Genomic DNA, 18,628 nt, shown 5'->3' on the forward strand with positions numbered 1-18,628 from the left:
GTAGTAAAATCATTTCATTTTCACTTCTGGCTGTTTCTGGTATCTCCAAGCCTGAATGCTTGAAACTGCAGTGAGCAAAACAGTTCTGAATTGTCTTGCTGCTTATTTTTTGCCAAATATAAATGACAAAAATAGCTGCTTTTTGAAGACAAACAGATGCAACTGACACCATTTAAAAGTGTTTGCTGTAAGCACAATGTCTAATGTAACACAAGCACGTGATTGATGTTAATTAGAAACTGTTCAACAACAGTCCCCTGTCCCAATTAAGTGGCATAGTGTCCCAAATAAACAAAGAGAATCCCTGCTACTTTCTCAATTAGTTTTTGTGATTTCCTCACTTGCAGACTCCAATCAGTTTGGATTGACAACAACAGCTCCACAATCTCCATCAGCATAGGTCCACCAGAAGACTGTTTGCTAAGCTCCCAGTTCTAATTGCTTTACACTCATGACTGCATGGGTAAATGGGTAATCTCCAATGCAGTATGTAGGTTTGCTGATGACACCATTGCCGTAGGCCGAATTAAAGGTGGTGACAAATCAGCACATAGGAGGGAGGTTGAAAACCTGGCTGATTGGTGCCACAACAATTTTAGCAAAACAAAGAGCTGACATCAGGAGGAGAAAACCCGAGGTCCACGAGCCACTCCTTATTGGGGGATCAGAGGTGGAAAGAGGCAGCAGTTTTAAATTCCTTGGTATTATCGTTTCAGAAGACCTGTTGTGGGCCCAGCACTTAACTGCAATTACAAAGAAAGCATGGCAATACTTCTACTTCCTTAGAAGTTTGCGAAGATTTGGCATGACATCTGTGACTTTGACAAACCTCTATAGATGTGTGGTGGAGAGTATGAATGGAAAATCTTACAAAAAGTAGTGGATCTCACTATACCCCTTGCCCATCCTTTGGGCTTCCCCCCTCCCCCTTTCCATCTCCCTAGGCCTCCTGTCCCATGATCCTCTCATATCCCTTTTGCCAATCAACTTTCCAGCTCTTAGCTCCATCCCTCCCCCTCCTGTCTTCTCCTATCATTTCGGATCTCCCCCTCCCCCTCCCACTTTCAAATCTCTTACTCTCTCTTCCTTCAGTTAGTCCTGACGAAGGGACTTGGCTCAAAACGTCAGCTGTACCTCTTCCTTTAGATGCTGCCTGGCCTGTTGCGTTCACCAGCAATTTTTATGTGTGTTGCGTGAATCTGACCCTGTCCATCACGGGAAAAGCCCTCCACGCCACTGAGCACATCTACATGAAGCGTTACCACAGGAAAGCAGTATCCATCATCATGTACCCTCTCCACCCAGATCACGTTCTCTTCTCACTACTGCCATCAGGAAGAATGTACAAGAGCCTCAGCACTCTCAGATTCAGGTTCAGGAACAATATTACCACTCAACCATCAGGCTCTTAAACCAGAGGGGATAACATCACTCAACTTTACTTGCCCTCTCATTAAACTGTTCCCACAATCTATGGGCTCACTTTCAAATACTCTTCATTTCATGTTCTTGATATTTGTTATTATTAATTCCTTTTTTCTTTCTTTCTTTTTGTATTTGCACACTGGCTGTCTGCCCTGTTAGTGGGATCTTTCATTTGATCTATGTGGTGATTGGATTTGTTGAGTATACCACAAGAAAATGAATCTCAAAGTTGTATATTGTGACATATATGTACTTTGATAATAAATTTACTTTGAACATTGAACTTTGTTCTTTAACAGTTGTCCCACATAAGTGGCTGCCCTGATAAACTGATGCCCCAATTAACTGGAATCCACTGTACTTTCTTTTGAATCCATTGGCATGGCAAGATGTCATTATCAAGGACACATAATACTCATAGTGTCATCTTCATTTTACAAGAAATTGTGCTGAATGTTTTCATATCTTTATTCCTTCATCATTCTCAAGATAGAAGGCTGTTCGGCCATTGAGCCAATGCCACTTCTCTAAGGATTCCCACCAGTCCCATTTGCCCTCTTAGATTATAAAGACACGTAGTCCTCTTTTATTGTCATTTAGTAATGCATGCATTAAGAAATGATACAATATTTCCTTGGGTGTGGTATCACAAAACACAGGACAGACCAAGACTGAAAAAACTGACAAAACCACATAATTATAATATATAGTTACAACAGTGCAACAATACCATTACTTGATGAAGTCCATGAGCACAGTAAAAGTTCAAAGTCTCTCAAATGTCCCACCTCTCACGCAGATGGGAGAAGGAAGAAAAACTCTCTCTGCCATGCTGACCACAGTCCGACTCTGAGTCATCCGAAAACTTCGAGCTCTGATCAGCTCTCCAACACCGAGTACTGAGCGCCATCTCTGTCCGAACGATTCGACCTTAATCTCGGTCGCCAACAGCAGGCAAAGCCAGGGATTTTGAGGCCTACCCTCTGAAAGATTCCCGACCACGCAGTAACAACAGCAGCGAACGAGTGTTTCAGATATTTCTCCAGATATTCCTCTGTGATTTCACGTCCATTCTCCATCAAATCAGAATTGTCCACGGCCCCTATTTAACAGATACGATATCATTTTTCACCAGAGGGCTGTGCACGCGCAGGCGCGCTGCTCTCTCTCCTCCATGTAACCTGTTCTCCTTTGCAAGCCCATCAATTCCACCGTGAAAGTTAGAGGTAATTTACAGTTGCTATTTACTAAACAGATCATCATTGGGTTGTAGGAAAAAGCAGGGCAAACCGGTTTAGAAGTATGTGGAAACACCAACGGACAGCATCGAAGGTCAGGATTGAACTGTAGTCATCACAGCTGTGTGTGACTAACTGCTGCACCACTGTACTGCTCATATTATGCCTCTACCCAACCAACTTCATCTTGAATATTTTCATAGGTTGATGTTTGCAGTTATTTTCGCCATTTCCTCATTTTAACAGAAATGGTCAGCAACAGAGAAATATGGGCCACTTCTCTAATCCTCCTTACCCCACCACCCATCTGTTGGATCTTCATTCCCCCTCTCCCACCACTTCGATATGAGGTCCAAGGTGACGAAGCTCCCACTTCCAATGACAGGCCTCTGACTGTATACCTCCACCTGCTGACTTGGCATCGCGAGCATGTTTTACTTGCTCCACCTGGAGCATTCCAGCTAAGGGCTTCTCCCTTGACCCGAGAATACTAGGACAGACAAGTGGGATAGTGAGAGCTGGAGAGTTGGGGAACAATTAAGAATGCAAGATGGGTAGAGTGGTAAGGGATGAAACAGGGATATTAGGGATGGAGGAATGCGAGGGGGAAGAGAAGAGAATATTAGAGGTGTTGCACTGAGAAAATGCTCATACAATCTTCTTCCTGCGCTCTTTCAAACTCTCTCCCTCTCTGTCAAGCTTTCTTTCTTCAACTCTCAGGCATGGACAAGATCTCCTTGCTGATATTCCTCTTGCAATTTTTCTTCATCTGATTGTCCAAGATGCACTCAATTCTGCTGCTTCGTTAATGAGGACCTACAGTACTTACCTACTTTGCTGTTCATGGAGCACAAATAATGAAGCAAATTTCAAGCTTTGCAAACTTTTCAATCCAGTAAGTTTTTCCATACCACATTCTCTTAGACACAGAAAAGGTTGTGAATGGATGCTGGGAACTTTTCCAGTAAGATATTTGCTTAAAATTTATGCTTCCAAGAGAAGAGAACAACCTATACACCAGATATTATAATTCTGACTTTTCATTTCTCCCTAGTGATACGTGAAAAAAGATTTTTTTTGTGAAGAATGAAAGTGCCATAAAGCAGGCAATTGACTTTTTATTGGGATAATGCCTCTGTGTGTGTGTGTTGGGGGGGAGGGGAGAGAACGTGGATGTTAAAATGCACTGTAATAGCAACCATTTTATGTATTTAATGTAAAAAAAAAGTATGCTTTGCATCCATAATTAGTTCCAGTTAAATAAACTTTGCTGGATTGACATTTCATATTAAATTTATGTTTTCCAGTGAGAATTTAGAATATGGAAAATGACATGTTTTCTTTCTACCTATTATATATAGATTAAATATTCCTAAAGAAGCTTTGATTCCTCTTACTGAAAACGACATGAGCAAGTTGACCAAATTACAGAAACGACCCTACATTGGCTGTCAGCCTGTATGGAAGAAAGAAGTATGGGAACATCATGATTAATGTCTTTTATCCACTGATACTTTGGTTATTATTCTGTATCCTAAAAGGAATTAAGAATGTAGATTTTGTATTAAGTACATTATTGCAAACATTCTGTAGGATAAGATTGTGATCAAATGGCATTTTCTTGCAGTAATTGTATATACAAATTTGTGTATTCTAATAAAGCATACTTGTATGAAAATGGAAAATGCTTAAAATGTACAGCAGGTTTTGCAATATTAGAGGAAAGAGAAACGATCTTTCAGATCAAACTTATTAAATTTGCAATAGTAAAGCAATTATTTATGGTCGTACAATACATGGAACCACTTTCAGCTGCAATCACTATGCAAAGTAGAAAAAGAATTTTTAGTTGTTGGTCATCACTGCTCTGTTCTTATTCATTTTCTATTCACCCATCCTTCGTAGAGATCAGCTATGATTAACAAACCATTCCCACCCTTTCTGAGCTGGCACAACTACCAGTTATAACATTCAGTCGCTCATGATTTCTACTGAATGAATGCTGACTTGTGATGAACCTGGATGGATCACAACTTAGGCAAAGAATACGCTAGAAAATATATACCACAGTCTGAGAGCTGTCATGGTTAGGAAATGATTTTAAACTAAATGCTAAAGAAACAGAGGACCACCTATTGCTGTACTCTCGCATTCACGACTTCCCCCTCCAAATACTGAGCCTGACCACCATCACAATTCTTTGCAATTCAAAACTAATCACATCAGAAATTGGGTAGTACAAAATTTACTGATTCTATTTTGGATAGGATTTGTATAGAAAAGTAAGTAGTCACCTATAATATCCCACCAGGCTTGCTGTCATCTGGACCAACGTCTCTCTGAAGTATAATTTTGTATTCACAGGAGTTATTTTAAGTATTGCCAGACTTGCACTGGCGATAATTCCATTCATTTTCAAGTTTTATTTGATCTTAATAAATGTTGAAATCCAATTAGTGCCAACCTCTGACACAATCTTGGTTATTCAACAGTATGCTGATAAAGTCCTGAATGAGTAAGAGAATGTTATATTGGAAGTAGTCAAAAGAGCACTCTTTATTTCGATATCATTACTTTCTGTAGTGTTGCCATTTATTAATGTACAATTGTATAAATTGCTGCATCATACTCACTGGAATCCATTTCTTTTCTTTCAGATGGAAATAATGGAGACTGCTAAAGTGAAGGCTGAGATACAGGCTCTTGCATCCATTAGTTCTGACTATCTTACAAGAGTATACTTGCCAAACAAACTCAAGTTCGGCGGGTGGATATAAATAAAATCCCAAGCCAATTTCCATGATTCTAAGAAAAAAATCTGATATGAGTTGGCATTCATTTGTAACTAATGATATATACTTGGCTTGATTTTCTAGGCTTGTTATTGGTTCTTATTGGATTTATTTGCCAATATCTGGGTTTTTTTGGTTGCACTGGTATTTCAGCTGGACGTGCATATAGCGATGGGAGTGTAGCTTCTTGTGTTTAGAGGTAGTTAGTACTCTAGTTATTGACCGACTTTATTATCTTGGTGATGTTCCCTATGGATTTATGATTGAGCTGATGTGATATGTGGTTGGTCTTTTTACACTAGAATTAATGGTTGATATAATCAAATATTATAGTAATATTCAATTACTACTTTAATAAACTTTATAATTCATATGTGTTTGACACAATTCTATACTTTAGCTTTTAAGTCCCTAATTTACAGCAAATGTGAATTAAGGACTTGATTCAATATGCATTAATAATGCTCCTTTACCTTGTTACGTGATGCCCAACTAGAAAAACTAATTGTAGAATTCCATTATTCCTTAGATACTTGGATCTTTCATCAACAAGATTATCAATTTAAAAAGATAAACTGATGATGTGAATCAGCAGCCAGGTTTATGCATGGTCCTGTTCTATTTTCTATCAACAACTTTATAAACGGGATAGAAATAACATAACAAGACTATCTGTACATTGCCCTTTTCCTAGCAAAACTTTCCAAGGTTCTTCAAAAGCCTGTTAAAAACAAAATTCACACAGGATCACATAAGAGAAAATGAGAAAGAATGATGAAATACGGTTGGAGTGAATATTTAGCATAGATGTTTAGTAAATGATTTTCAGAGCTTAAGAGCTTGGCATATAAAGCCCTGGATGACTTGAATATTTAAAATTAGGCATGTACATGAGGGAAGAATTAGAGAAAGAATTAGAGTGGTTTTTAAAAAGTATGCAAAGGCTATCGGCTAAGTCCTTAGCGAATATTCAAAATTGAGGGTTACGGTTTTCAAACCAAATTATTGTTTAATTGGGCCACGTTGTGGGTGAACAAGTACAGGGGCGATGAGTGAACAAAAAGTTGGTTTGAACTGGAACATAAGCAGTTATTTTTTGGATGGGCTTAAGCCTACAAAGAGTAGAAAAGGAGGCAGTTTGCAAGAAGCATATTGGAATAGCCAAAGGCTTAAATGAACTGCTTCAGCAGATGGTGTGGGTCAGACAATGTTACAGCAATGGAAATGTGGGTCCAAAGTTCACCTTGTGCTATAATGAGGCAGTAAAGTTAAATGTCAATCAGCTTTCAGGAGATGGAATGCAGTCTTGCTCTTAATACTGACCTCGTGGCTTCTCCTCCATTGCAAGTGTAATTCTGCATGGGGTGGCTTCCTGGGTACTCTGGTGTCAAACATGTCTTTGCGCGTTGCCAGCTCATTCACTGGAATTCTTGGCTCCTGTCTGAGAACTGAAACTTGCTTCTTGCTCTTTCCTCAAAGTGAGAGATAAAGGTAAAAGACAACCTTCTGTTTCTAGAGAAATGGGGAAAGGCAGAGAGAGCAAAGGAGGTCTGTGATGGGGAGAGACTGAATAGCACAATTGGTGGTGGTGCTGGCTGAGAGAGAGTGGGTTAAAGCTGGTGAGCAACAAAGGGTCAATCTGGAGGAGGGATAAAATGGTGCTGAATGAAATTGGGGGAAAATGCTGGAAAAGTGAGATACAAAACTGGAAAGGATGCTTATCTGAAATAGATTAATTTGGCATTAATTCCTGAGGACTGCAATGCACCTTGTTAGGAGAGGTGCTATTTCATATCACTGTTTCTCACTGTAGAAAGAAGCTGCTCAGCCCACCAGGTTTCAAGTCTATTCCTGGCACTTATAACAAGCCTAGCAATCCTGTTCCCCACTTATTACCTGGTAACCTGTGTTCTCTCACACATCCACCTACTCTGCCAGCCACCTGCACGTGGGTCAATTTACTGTGGCCAATTAAACCATCACCCAAGCACAGCTTTGGGATGTGGAAGGAAGCCAAGATGGTGACTAGAGAATGTGCAAGCATCACACAGCACATGACATCAAGATGAACCAAGACCCAGTGACTGTGAGATAGCAGCATTAACTTCTGCACCACTATAACATTCAGGATTTCCTGTGTTTAAATTCCCTAGCTGTCATGATGGGATTTGAATTTAAGGATCAATGATTCCGACCTCTGACCTGCAGCCCTTTCTGTTAATCACTGTGCTCCACTGCCCATAAATGCCATTCCTTGTCTTCCCCTTGTGCTTCATTGAAACACAAGGGGAATTGGGAATTGAAAAGAGGAGAGAGGGGATGAAGATTTAAAGTGACAGGCAACAGGAAGCCCTGGATCACACTTCTGTGCTGAACAGAGATGTTCTATGATCTGTGTTTGTTTTTACTAATATAGAACAGAATCCAATTTATTTACTTATTACAGGTACGTGGAAAAATACAGTGAAATGTGTTGTTTGTGTTAACAAGTGTCGCCACACATTCTGGCACCAACTTAGCATGCCCACAATTTTCAACAGAATGACAGCATATCAAGCCCCTTTCCTCCTTCCCACCACCCACACACACACACACACGTGAACAACCCTCCCACAACAGGTTGCCTTTGGGCCTTCAGCCTCCAGTGGACTCCCAGACTTCGGCCATTGGACTTCCGGTTGACCTTCAGGCTACGGTATCACCCCAGGAATTACAAATGATGGGACCCAAACTCCAGACTCACTGCCTTATGTACCTAGGGGATACTCATGCCTCCTGCCGGCCCAGACCTTTGATCCCTGAACCCAACGACCGGAGAGAACTTACTGACCTGCGGGATCCCAAGCCCTCATCCTCACTGCTCTTCATCCACAGTACTTGCCAGCCCTACATCCGACCACCCTCATCACACATCCTTCAGAAAAACTAAAAATAAGCCAGGTTGGTGAGCGTAACGTTAGTAGTGAGGAAGTTATTGAATGGTATTCTAAGGGAGTGGATATATAGGTTCTTGGATAGACAGTGGTTGATTAGAGATGGTCAACATCACTTTGTACATGGTAAGTCATGCCTAACCAACCTTACAGAATTTTTCAAGGAAGTTGATGAAGACAGGGCAGTGGATGTTGTCTACAAGGCCTTCAACAAGGTCCCACGTGGGAGGTTGGTCGGGAAGGTGAGGTAATAAATTGGATCAGACCTTGGCTTAGCAGGAGAAACCAGAGAGTGGTAGTAGATGGTTGCCTTTCTGACTGGAGATCTGTGTATAGTAGTGTACAGCAGGGATCAGTGTTGGGTCTGTTGTTACGTCATCATTAGCAATGATAATGTGGTAAACTGGAGCAGCAAATTTGTGGATGACACCAAGATTCAGCGTGTAGTTGTCAGCAATGAAGACCATCAACGCTTGCAGTGGAATCTGGACCAGCTGGAAAAATGGGCTGAAAAATGGCAGATGGAATGCTGACAAGTGTGAGTTGCTGCACTTTGGTGACCAAGATAGGTCTTACACAGTGAGCAGTTGGGCACTGAGGAGTGTGGTAGAACAGAGGGGTCTAGGCCTACAGGTCCATAATTCATTGAAAGTTGCATCACAGGTAGACATGGTTGTAAAGACAGCATATTGGCCTTAATAAATCAATGTATTGGGTCCAGGAGTTGGGGTGTTATGTTGAAATTCTGTAAGACGTTGGTGAGGCCTCATTTGGAGTATTGTGTCCAGTTCTGGTCACCTATCTACAGGAAACATATAAATAAGATTGAAAGAGTACAGAGAAAATATACAAGGATGTTGTCAGAGTTTGAGGACCTGAGTTATAGGAAAAGGTTGAGTAGGTGAGGACTTTATTTCCTGGAATGTAGAAGATTGAGGGGAGATTTGATAGAAGTATACAAAATTATAAGGGGGATAGATAGGGTAAATGCAAGCAGGCTTTTTCCACTGAGGTTGGAGGAGAATATGACGAGACTTCATGGGTTAAGGATGAAAGGTGAAATGTCTAAGGGGAACATGAGGGGGAGGTTTTTCATTCAGAGGGTGGTGAGAGTGGAATGAGCTGCCAGCACAAGTGGTGGATGCATAGGTGTTGAAATTTTCAAGTTCCATGTGAGGAAAGGAAGCCGCACTCATACAGTCATTGATGTACTGGAAAAATTGGCAGAAAGGTGAAGGCAGGGAAAGCAGTGTTCAACGTCACATGGAGTATGGGGTTTAGTTGAAGACTGAATAAAAGGGAGAGGAAAGGTGGGGAAATCAGTAGTGAAAACACAACAAGGGAAGATGGGGACAGAGTGAAGTGCAAGAGGATTCAGGGGAGCATTAGAGTGGAAGAGATGTTGTGATCCTCGATATCAGAGAAACAAAACTGATTTGTTAAACCAGTGGATGTAGAAAAGGATGAAGTGCACTCAGTGGCCATTTTATTAGGTACACCCGTACACTTGCTCTTTAATGCAAATATCTAATCAGCCAATCAAACAGCTGCAACTCAGTGCATAAAAGCATGCAGACATGGTCAGGCTGTTGTTTAGACCAAAGAACAGAATGTGGATTAAATGTGATCTAAGTTACTTTGACTGTGAAATGATTGTTGGTGTTGATCTCCTGGGATTTTCACACACAGCAGTCTCTAGTTTTGGGAGAATGGTACATAAAACATCCAGTGGGTTGCAGCTCTGTGGGTGAAAACACATTCTCAATGAGAAAGGTCAGAGGAAAATACCAGACTGGTCAAGCTGACAGGAAGGTGACAGTAACTCAAATAACCGCGTGTTACAACAGTGAAGAGCATCTCTGAATGCATAATACATTGAACCCTGAAGTGGACATTGAGTATAGAATTAAAGTGAGGACAGCTTTGAGATAGAGTGAGTTAGACCTACTGAAGAGAAATTGAAAGCATAATTTGCAGATATATGGTGTTAAGCCTACATTTCAGTGTGATGAGAAACTCTGATAATATGGAAGGTATCTGTGATCATGGATGGATACAAAATCTGGAGGGTAGGATTCAGAAGAATCTACATTGCCATTCATAAAGTGAAGAGATATGGTTGTGGAAGGGAGTTTAGTAAACACCTTCCTAAAACAAGGCAGAAAGTAGAAACAAAAAAGATGATCACGGTAAAAGGAGAAGTTCATTGAGAGAAGAGCTGACTATTTCTGAAAAAGAAGTGACTGTGACTTGCAGTAATCCCAGATGCATTAGAAAAAAATATACAAAATATTTTATTTCAGATTTACTTTAGGAAAACCAGTACCAACAGTTGTATGGGATTTGTACAAGAGTCAGTTCAAAGCTGAAATTAAATTTATTATCAAAGTACGTGTGTATACAGGGAGGAGGTCTGGCCCCTGCATATGCAGCACGCAGGCCCACTGGTGTGTGGACGTGCCCTGGTGCTCGTGAACCAGATCCCCAGCTATGGGTAAATAGCCCCATTGTCTTGTGGGCAGTCCAGGAGAAACGAAGGGTATGGGAGTAAACCCAGACAGCAAACCCGGAGTTCCAGAGTGGAGCCCCTAAGGCAGCTGTACGTCATTGAACATCCTGCATCCAAGTTGGTGCCAAACGTATTGCTTCATAAGCTTTCCTTTGGACTACACTGGCGAGGCTGAGAGGGGGATTTTGAAGACTGGGTATCTCAGGATCTCCATATTTCCCCCCCAGGCTTCTGATGATGATGATCATCACCCATTGTCCTTCGAGACAGACGGATGCCAAACACCAACAACTATATATATAAAAACAGAAGGAGGTCTAATTACATCTTCCAATAGGTTACAATTCTTCAGACATGAGTGGGTGAGACTAGTATGTAGTCACTCCAAGGGGAACCTTTGAGCAAACCAGGGTCACCTGTTGACTCCATTCCCCTCCTTTGGATCAAACACCCTGCAAAGCTCTTGCTTAGAAATGAAGAATCCTCTACCCATTCACTGCAGGCCATCCCACAGGTAATGCTGCCGACTGGCACAGTCCAGACTTCGTGTGCATGTGCTGGGGAGTGCACTGTAACAGAACCAAAATGCTGGAGGAACTCAGCAGGTCAGGCAGCATCTATGGAGTGAAATAAGCAGTCCATGTTCCAAGCCAGGATCCTTCATCAGCCCCAAACAAGAAAAAAAATCTGCAGATGCTGGAAATCCAAGCAACACACAGAAAATGCTGGAGGAACTGAAGGGTCTCGGCCCGAAATGTAGATTGTACTCTTTTCCATAGATGCTGCCTGGCCTGCTGAGTTTCTCTGGCATTTTGTGTGTGTTGCTCAAGATTTCCAGCATCCAGAGCCTCTGTGGTCTCTGAGGGATGCATTGAGCCTGAGTGTAGCCAGTGCAAGGGCTCTGTGGGGAAGAACCACAGTGTAGGCTCCTTCGGTTACTGGATGTGGAAGAGCGAAGCCAGCAATGTTGGAAATAAAGCTGCTAAAACTTATCAGAATGTACGGTCCGAACGAACGACGCGAAGAATACAAATGCACCGTGTTCTTCTTAGACCATGACACAGGAGCAGAATTAGGCCATTTGGCCCATCGAGTCTACTACGCCACTCAATCGTGATCCTTTCATCCCCTCCTCGGCCCCACAGCCCTGCCATCTCCCAGTAACCTTCGATGCTTTGTCGAATCAAGAACCTGTTAAGCTCTTTTGTATATATTTTTACCATGAATAAAGTTATTTCTGAAAACAGAAGAATAAGATAAATGCATATTTAAAACCTCCACGCGGGGCAGCGCGCCGGTAACACTGAGGTTTCGTTTTGAATCCGGAAGTACAATCGCGTTTGTTGCGCTTCCCGTCCGTCCGTCAGTCCGTCAGTCCGTCAGTCCGTCAGCCCGTCAGCCTGCGCCTGCTGAGGATCATCGGCAGTTTGGCACAGCCTCGGGGCCAGGTGAGCGGCGGGTCGGGGAGGCGGTGCCCAGTGGTTGGTGATCGGAGTCCAGTGACCCGAGACCCGGGGAGCCCGGCCTAGAGGCGGTGGCAGTCACTTTGCGTGCATCGAGCAGCCAGGTGGGTGAATGGGCAGCGGTCGGGAGATGGGGAAAGGGAAAATGTGGGCTAAATCTCGGGTCATCCCCCAACCCAAGACCCTCAAATGAGCACCCCCCCTCCAGCCTCAGGCTCTCCCTGCTGGCCTCCTCAGCACCTCCCCACCCCTCTTTCCATTCCCAGGCCCACCCTGCCCTTCCATTCCCAGGCCCACCCTGCCCTTCCATTCCCAGGCCCACCCTGCCCTTCCATTCCCAGGCCCACCCTGCCCTTCCAATCCATTCCAGCCCCCCGTCCCTCTCCCTCCACCAACCCGCCCCACACTCCCTCTCCCCAACCCCAACCCCTTCCTCTCCCCAACCCCTTCCTCTCCCCAACCCCTTCCTCTCCCCCCCCTCCTCTCCCCTCCCCTCCCCCCCTCCCCCTCTCCCCTCTCCCCTCCCCCCTCTCCCCCCTCCCCCCTCCCCCCTCCCCCCTCCCCCCCCTCCCCCCTCCCCCCTCTCCCCCTCCCCCCTCCCCCCTCCCCCCTCCCCCCTCCCCCCCCCCCTCTCCCCTCCCCTCCCCCCTCCCCCTCTCCCCTCCCCTCCCCCCTCCCCCTCTCCCCTCCCCCTCTCCCCTCCCCTCCCCCCTCCCCTCCCCCCTCCCCTCCCCCCTCCCCTTCCCCCTCCCCCTCCCCCCTCCCCTTCCCCCTCCCCCCTCCCCCTCCCCCTCTCCTTCCCCCTCCCCCTCTCCTTCCCCTCTCCCCTCCCCTCTCCTTCCCCTCTCCCCTCCCCTCTCCCCCCTCCCCTCTCCCCTCCCCTCTCCCCCTCCCCCTCCCCCCCCCTCCCCCCCCCCCCTCCCCCTCCCCCTCCCCCTCTCCCTCCCCTCCTCTTCACCTCCCCTCCTCTTCCCCCTCCTCTCCCCTCCCCTCACCCTTTCCCCCTTCCCCTCTCTCCCCCCTCCCCTCTCTCCCCCTCCCCTCTCCCTCTCTCTCCCCCCCCCCTCCATCCCTCCAGCTAGCCACTCCTCCACCCCCCCACCCCCTCCTCCGGCTTCCCCTCCCTCTTCCAAACCGCCCTACCCCCTCCTCTCCCTCTCCCCCACCCCCTCCCCCCTCCTCCACCCCTTCCCCTCCCATGCACACAGGGCTTTCAGCTCAGCAGATCTCTGTGGCTACTCATACTCCGTCAAGCTTCTGAAGCAGAGGTTCCCAACCTTGATCTGTGATGCCCTTGGAGAATGGAGTGTGCAGGTGCAGTGAAGCACACCGTCAGAATTAATTGACATTGAGGTAGTTATATTGGAAAGTTCACAAAAATATTGAAAATACATTTTAAAAATAGCTTGTCTTGCAGCCATGCGAGGAGCCCCCTGTCATGTCACCAGGCAGTGGTGAGGCAGAAGAGCTGGTCTCATACTTGCAGAGTAAAATCAACTGGAGCTTCCATTTGGGAATGTTACAAGCTTAAGAATCCAAGGCTACGGCAAGCCTTGTCATAGATGACAATGGTTACTGGACACTGTTCTATTTTAAAATGCTGCTATGATCATCATCTGACATCAAAATATAATTGTTCACAGAGTCTAAAATGAGCCTGTTTGGAACAAGTACAGGGTTTGGAACAGGGAGCATGTTTGGAGGGACAGCGACAGACAACCACAATCCTATGAAGGTAAGTGCGGCAGAAGGAGCTGAAAAACAAAAGTGCTGCAAATATACATCGTCATCATTTCTGCTGAGAGGTGGTGACCTACAAAGCTAACTGTTTCTCTTCCCACACTGCTACTTGTTTCATCGAGTATTTCCAGTGTATTTTTATGCCCTTGTGCCTTCCATCTCTTTGAAAGCAAATACCGAAAAAAGCTTGGCAGCAGGATTCACAATTAATTTTTCTGCTGTTCTTTCCTGGTACACACTATTTCCTTCCCCTCAGTTTTCTTCCTGCCTTTGCCCTGAATTTTTGTCTTCCTCTTGTAGCTTGTCCTCCCTGAGTAGGTCTGTACATGTCACTAATTTCCAATTCACATCAAACTGCTGACTTGCCCCTAGCTCGTTGATGTGACTGATTCCTTTGGTGCCTTGTTCCCATTTTCAAATTGCTTTTTTTAACAAAATAATATTCTTGGTCTATCTGTCCTTGCATAATATTCAATTTCCTGTACCAGAACCCTTGGATCCATGCCCAACTTTCCAGCAGACCATATTAGAATCCCTCCATTCAAATTTCTAACCCTCGTAGCACTGAAGTGAGCCCTTTTAAAGTAAAATAATTATATCTTTCTCTCTGGCCATAATAAACTATCCCTCCTCATCTGCCTCAGCTTAGCTGCAGCCACAATTGACTGCACCATTCCATTCCGAGGATTCTCTTCCTCCATCCAGTTGGGACTGACTCCTCCTGATTCACCAGAGCCTCTGCAATGGTCCTTCCTGTCACTCCTGCTCATACTTCGAAAGGTTCTGAAGGATTTGTGCTCTGCTTCTACATGTCTCATTTGCCCACTGGTGACACGTTTCAACTAGAAGCGTCAGGTTCCATGATGGGTTTGCTTTGGTTTTGCCTCAGTTCAGCCACTGCTTGAACTTTATACTTGTCACTCTTGCCGCCGAATATGATTATTGCATGGACTGCCCTCCCACCTTCTACCCCTGAACTTCACTCTTTAAAAACACTGCAGTCCATGCTCCCTAGCTATGCATTTGTTGGTTTACACTGGCACATATGTCAGCCTAATTTCCTGTCCTTGTCCTTGTCCTTGTGTTCATTTCTATTTTGTAGGGATGTTCTTGTATTCTGAGGCTGTGTCCTCTGATCCTAGACTGCCCCACTACAGGAAACGTCCTCTCCACATCCACTCTATCTAGGCCTTTCAATGTTTAATAGGTTTCAGTGAGATTCCCCCCTCACCCCCCACATTCTTCTGAATTCCAGTGAGCACAGGCTCAGAGTCGAACACTCCTCATAGGTTTCAGAACACTCTCCAATGCCAGCACATCTTTTCAGCCCAAAACTGCTCTCAATCCCACAACTGAAGGATGACCAGCGTCTTATAAATCCTCAGCATAACCTCCTTGCTTTTGTATTCTGGTCCTCTTGAAATGAATGCTAACATTGCATTTGTCTCCCTTACTAATGCCTCAACCTGCAAGTTAACCTGTAGGGAATTCTCCCTGAGGACTCCCAAGTCCTCTTGTGCCTCTCAGTTCTGAATTTGCCCCTTATTTATTTATTTCTCAATTGATTGAGATACAGCACAGAACAGAATCTTCTGGCCCTTCAAGCAGTGCTGCCCAGCAAACCCCGATTTAATGAGTGACTTACCAACCGGTATGTATGTGGACTGTGGGGGGAAACCCACGCGGTCACTGGGAGAACGTACAAACTCCTTACGGACAGTGACGGGAATTGAACCCGTGTCGCTGGTACTGTAAAACGTTGTGCTAACCACTATGCTACCGTGCTGCATGCACCTTTGTTCCTACACTTTGCACCTTAGTCTACACCTTTGTTCCTAGAGTTACACGGTGTCAGTAAATGAACATCTGGACATGGAGTCTGGGGGCTGCAAAGAGGATGCCTTGCTTTAGATGGCTGATTACGGTTCAGTAAAGTGGAAGCTAGGAAGATGGTAGGTGAGGTTGAGGCTGTCCCATTATTGCAAGGAAAGTCCAGAGTTGGGAAGCTTCTACTGTAGCAGGAAGTTTCTAAAGACTGAAGATGAGCACGGAATGAGAAGGACCCAACACAAACATCAGGGAGAAGATGCCATCAATAATTTTAGAAGTTCTTTTCATTTGAAATTATCCAACTGAATCATGAAAATAGTTTGAAAGCATTGTATATAAACGTGCATGGACTTCAATTTTTGATTTATTATTTATTAAGGTAAGCAAAAAACTTTTAAATTAAATGGAGAGTGATTATTGATCACAAGTTTACATTCAAAAGCTAGTTTTTGGAGCAGAAGAATGGTGTGAGGGGTAGTTAATGGAGCTTTTACCTTCAATGCCATTTAGTTGAAGTGAGGAAAGAAAGAGCACTCGGGTTCTGAAGAAGGTGTTATTGTGGGGGGGTGGAATGCACCTCAGTTTTCTGTCTGAAATGGAGCAGCCTGTTTTTGTTGACAGTATGTGTATTGTCATGCCCAAATGTAATCAGTTTGCTTTCACAGGATATTGAAGTGACATCTCCTCCTGATGATAGTGTCAGCTGCCTGGAGTTTAGTCCCCCTACGTTACCAGGAAACTTCCTGATCGCTGGATCCTGGGCCAATGATGTGAGTAATAGATTGTGCTGGTGATATATTTACTTTGTAATCCTGCATCTCCTACAAGTGTCCTCTTTCTTCACTATCTTATACACTGAGATTCCACCTTATTATCCTCTAACACCATTCTATATTCTATCATCACAGCTTTTGGGAAAAGCAGGTGCTGGTTATTGCTTAGCAGAATCAGAATCGGGTTTATTATCACCGGCATGTGACATGAAATTTGTTAACTTAGCAGCAGCAGTTCAATGCAGTACATAATCTAGCAGAGAGAGAAAAAAAAATAAAACTTAACAATAATAAACAAACAAGTAAATCAATTATGTATATTGAATAGATTTTTTAAAATGTGCAAAAACAGAAATACTGTATATTTTTTAAAAAGTGAGGTAGTGTCCAGAGCTTCAATATCCATTTAGGAATGGAATGGCAGAGGGGAAGAAGCTGTTCCTGAATCGCTGAGTGTGTGCCTTCAGGCTTCTGTATCTCCTACCTGATGGTAACAGTGAGAAAAGGACACTTGCTAATTTCAGCTCCTGCAGACTTTTATTTCTTTACATCATCCCATCTCAATTTCCTTTTCCCTGGCTGTGTCCCTGCTTCACGCTGCCGAATGTCCAAATTCGCCTTCCTGCATGAGGTTCTTTCTTGCTGCACAAACTGCCTTACCAGACTTCTCGAAGCATTTTTTTGTTTGTCTTAATTTAGATTTCCAGCATTGACTCAAAATATACATCTAATTCTACACATGTTAGAAGGGAGTTATTAACAAGAGTATTGAGGATATGGCTTCATATTGGTATTTGTTTATCCCATGTACATTGAAACATGCACCCTTTGCATTAACAGCCAATACACCCAAGGATGTGCTGGAGAAAGGCTAACTTTGAGGAGATGCGAAAGGATTTAGAAGGAGTGGATTGGGGCAATTTGTTTTATGGGAAGGATGTAATAGAGAAATGGAGGTCACTTAAAGATGAAATTTTGAGAGTACAGAATCTTTATGTTCCTGTTAGGTTGAAAGGAAAGGTTAAAAGTTTGAGAGAGCCATGGTTTTCAAGGGATATTGGAAACTTGATTCAGAAAAAAAGAGAGATCTACAATAAATATAGACAGCATGGAGTAAATGAGGTGCTCGAGGAATATAAAGAATGTAAAAAGAATCTTAAGAAAGAAATTAGAAAAGTTAAAAGAAGACACAAGGTTGCTTTGGCAAGTAAGGTGAAAATAAATCCAAAGGGTTTCTACCGTTATATAAATAGCAAAAGGATAGTGAGGGATAAAGTTGGTCCCTTAGAGAATCAGAGTGGACGGCTATGTGTGGAGCCAAAAGAGATGGGGGAGATTCTTAACAATTTCTTTTCTTCGGTATTCAATAAGGAGAAGGATATTGAATTGTGTAAGGTAAGGGAAACGGGTAGGGAAGTTATGGAAACTATGATGATTAAAGAAGTAGTAGTACTGGAGCTTTTAAGGAAAATAAAAGTGGATAAGTCTCCGGGTCCTGACAGGATATTCCCTAGGACCTTGAGGGAAGTTAGTATGGAAATAGCAGGATTCTGACAGAAATATTTCAAAAGTCATTAGAAACGGGGATGGTGCCAGAGGATTGGCATATTGCTCGTGTTGTTCCATTGTTTAAAAAGGGTTCTAAAAGTAAACCTAGCAATTATCGGCCTGTGAGTGTGACATCAGTGGTGGGTAAATTGATGGAACGTATTCTTAGAGATGGCCAGTTAGAAGAGTGGGCTGAAAGATGACAGATGGAGTTTAATGCTGATAAATGTGAGGTGCTACACTTTGGTAGGACTAATCAAAATAGGACATACATGGTAAATGGTAGGGCATTGAAAAATGCAGTAGAACAGAGGGATCTAGGAATAGTGGTGCATAGTTCCCTGAAGGTGGAATCTCATGTGAATAGGGTGGTGAAG

The 18,628-nt window shown here is 43.7% G+C and overlaps 2 protein-coding genes across 4 annotated transcripts in view; both read left to right on the forward strand.

Annotated features, from left to right (window-relative positions):
- Window positions 1-5,622, forward strand: part of spo11 (SPO11 initiator of meiotic double stranded breaks) — a 51,112-nt gene extending 45,490 nt beyond the window's left edge. Inside the window, exons 12-13 of the mRNA XM_063031665.1 lie at window positions 4,025-4,136; window positions 5,321-5,622. Coding sequence (XP_062887735.1) covers window positions 4,025-4,136; window positions 5,321-5,440 — 232 coding nt within the window. The 3' untranslated portion in view covers window positions 5,441-5,622. The remainder of the gene's footprint in view (window positions 1-4,024; window positions 4,137-5,320) is intronic.
- A 6,655-nt stretch (window positions 5,623-12,277) lies between these two features.
- Window positions 12,278-18,628, forward strand: part of rae1 (ribonucleic acid export 1) — a 38,060-nt gene continuing 31,709 nt past the window's right edge. For 2 of the 3 annotated variants that reach the window (XM_063041555.1, XM_063041557.1), the window contains exons 1-3: window positions 12,278-12,464; window positions 14,004-14,095; window positions 16,596-16,700. In XM_063041555.1, coding sequence (XP_062897625.1) covers window positions 14,012-14,095; window positions 16,596-16,700 — 189 coding nt within the window. In that variant the 5' untranslated portion in view covers window positions 12,278-12,464; window positions 14,004-14,011. The remainder of the gene's footprint in view (window positions 12,465-14,003; window positions 14,096-16,595; window positions 16,701-18,628) is intronic. The other variant, XM_063041556.1, reaches the window with a different exon arrangement.

The sequence above is a fragment of the Mobula hypostoma genome, chromosome 2 (genome assembly GCF_963921235.1).
Source record: "Mobula hypostoma chromosome 2, sMobHyp1.1, whole genome shotgun sequence".
Lineage (NCBI taxonomy): Eukaryota > Metazoa > Chordata > Chondrichthyes > Myliobatiformes > Myliobatidae > Mobula > Mobula hypostoma.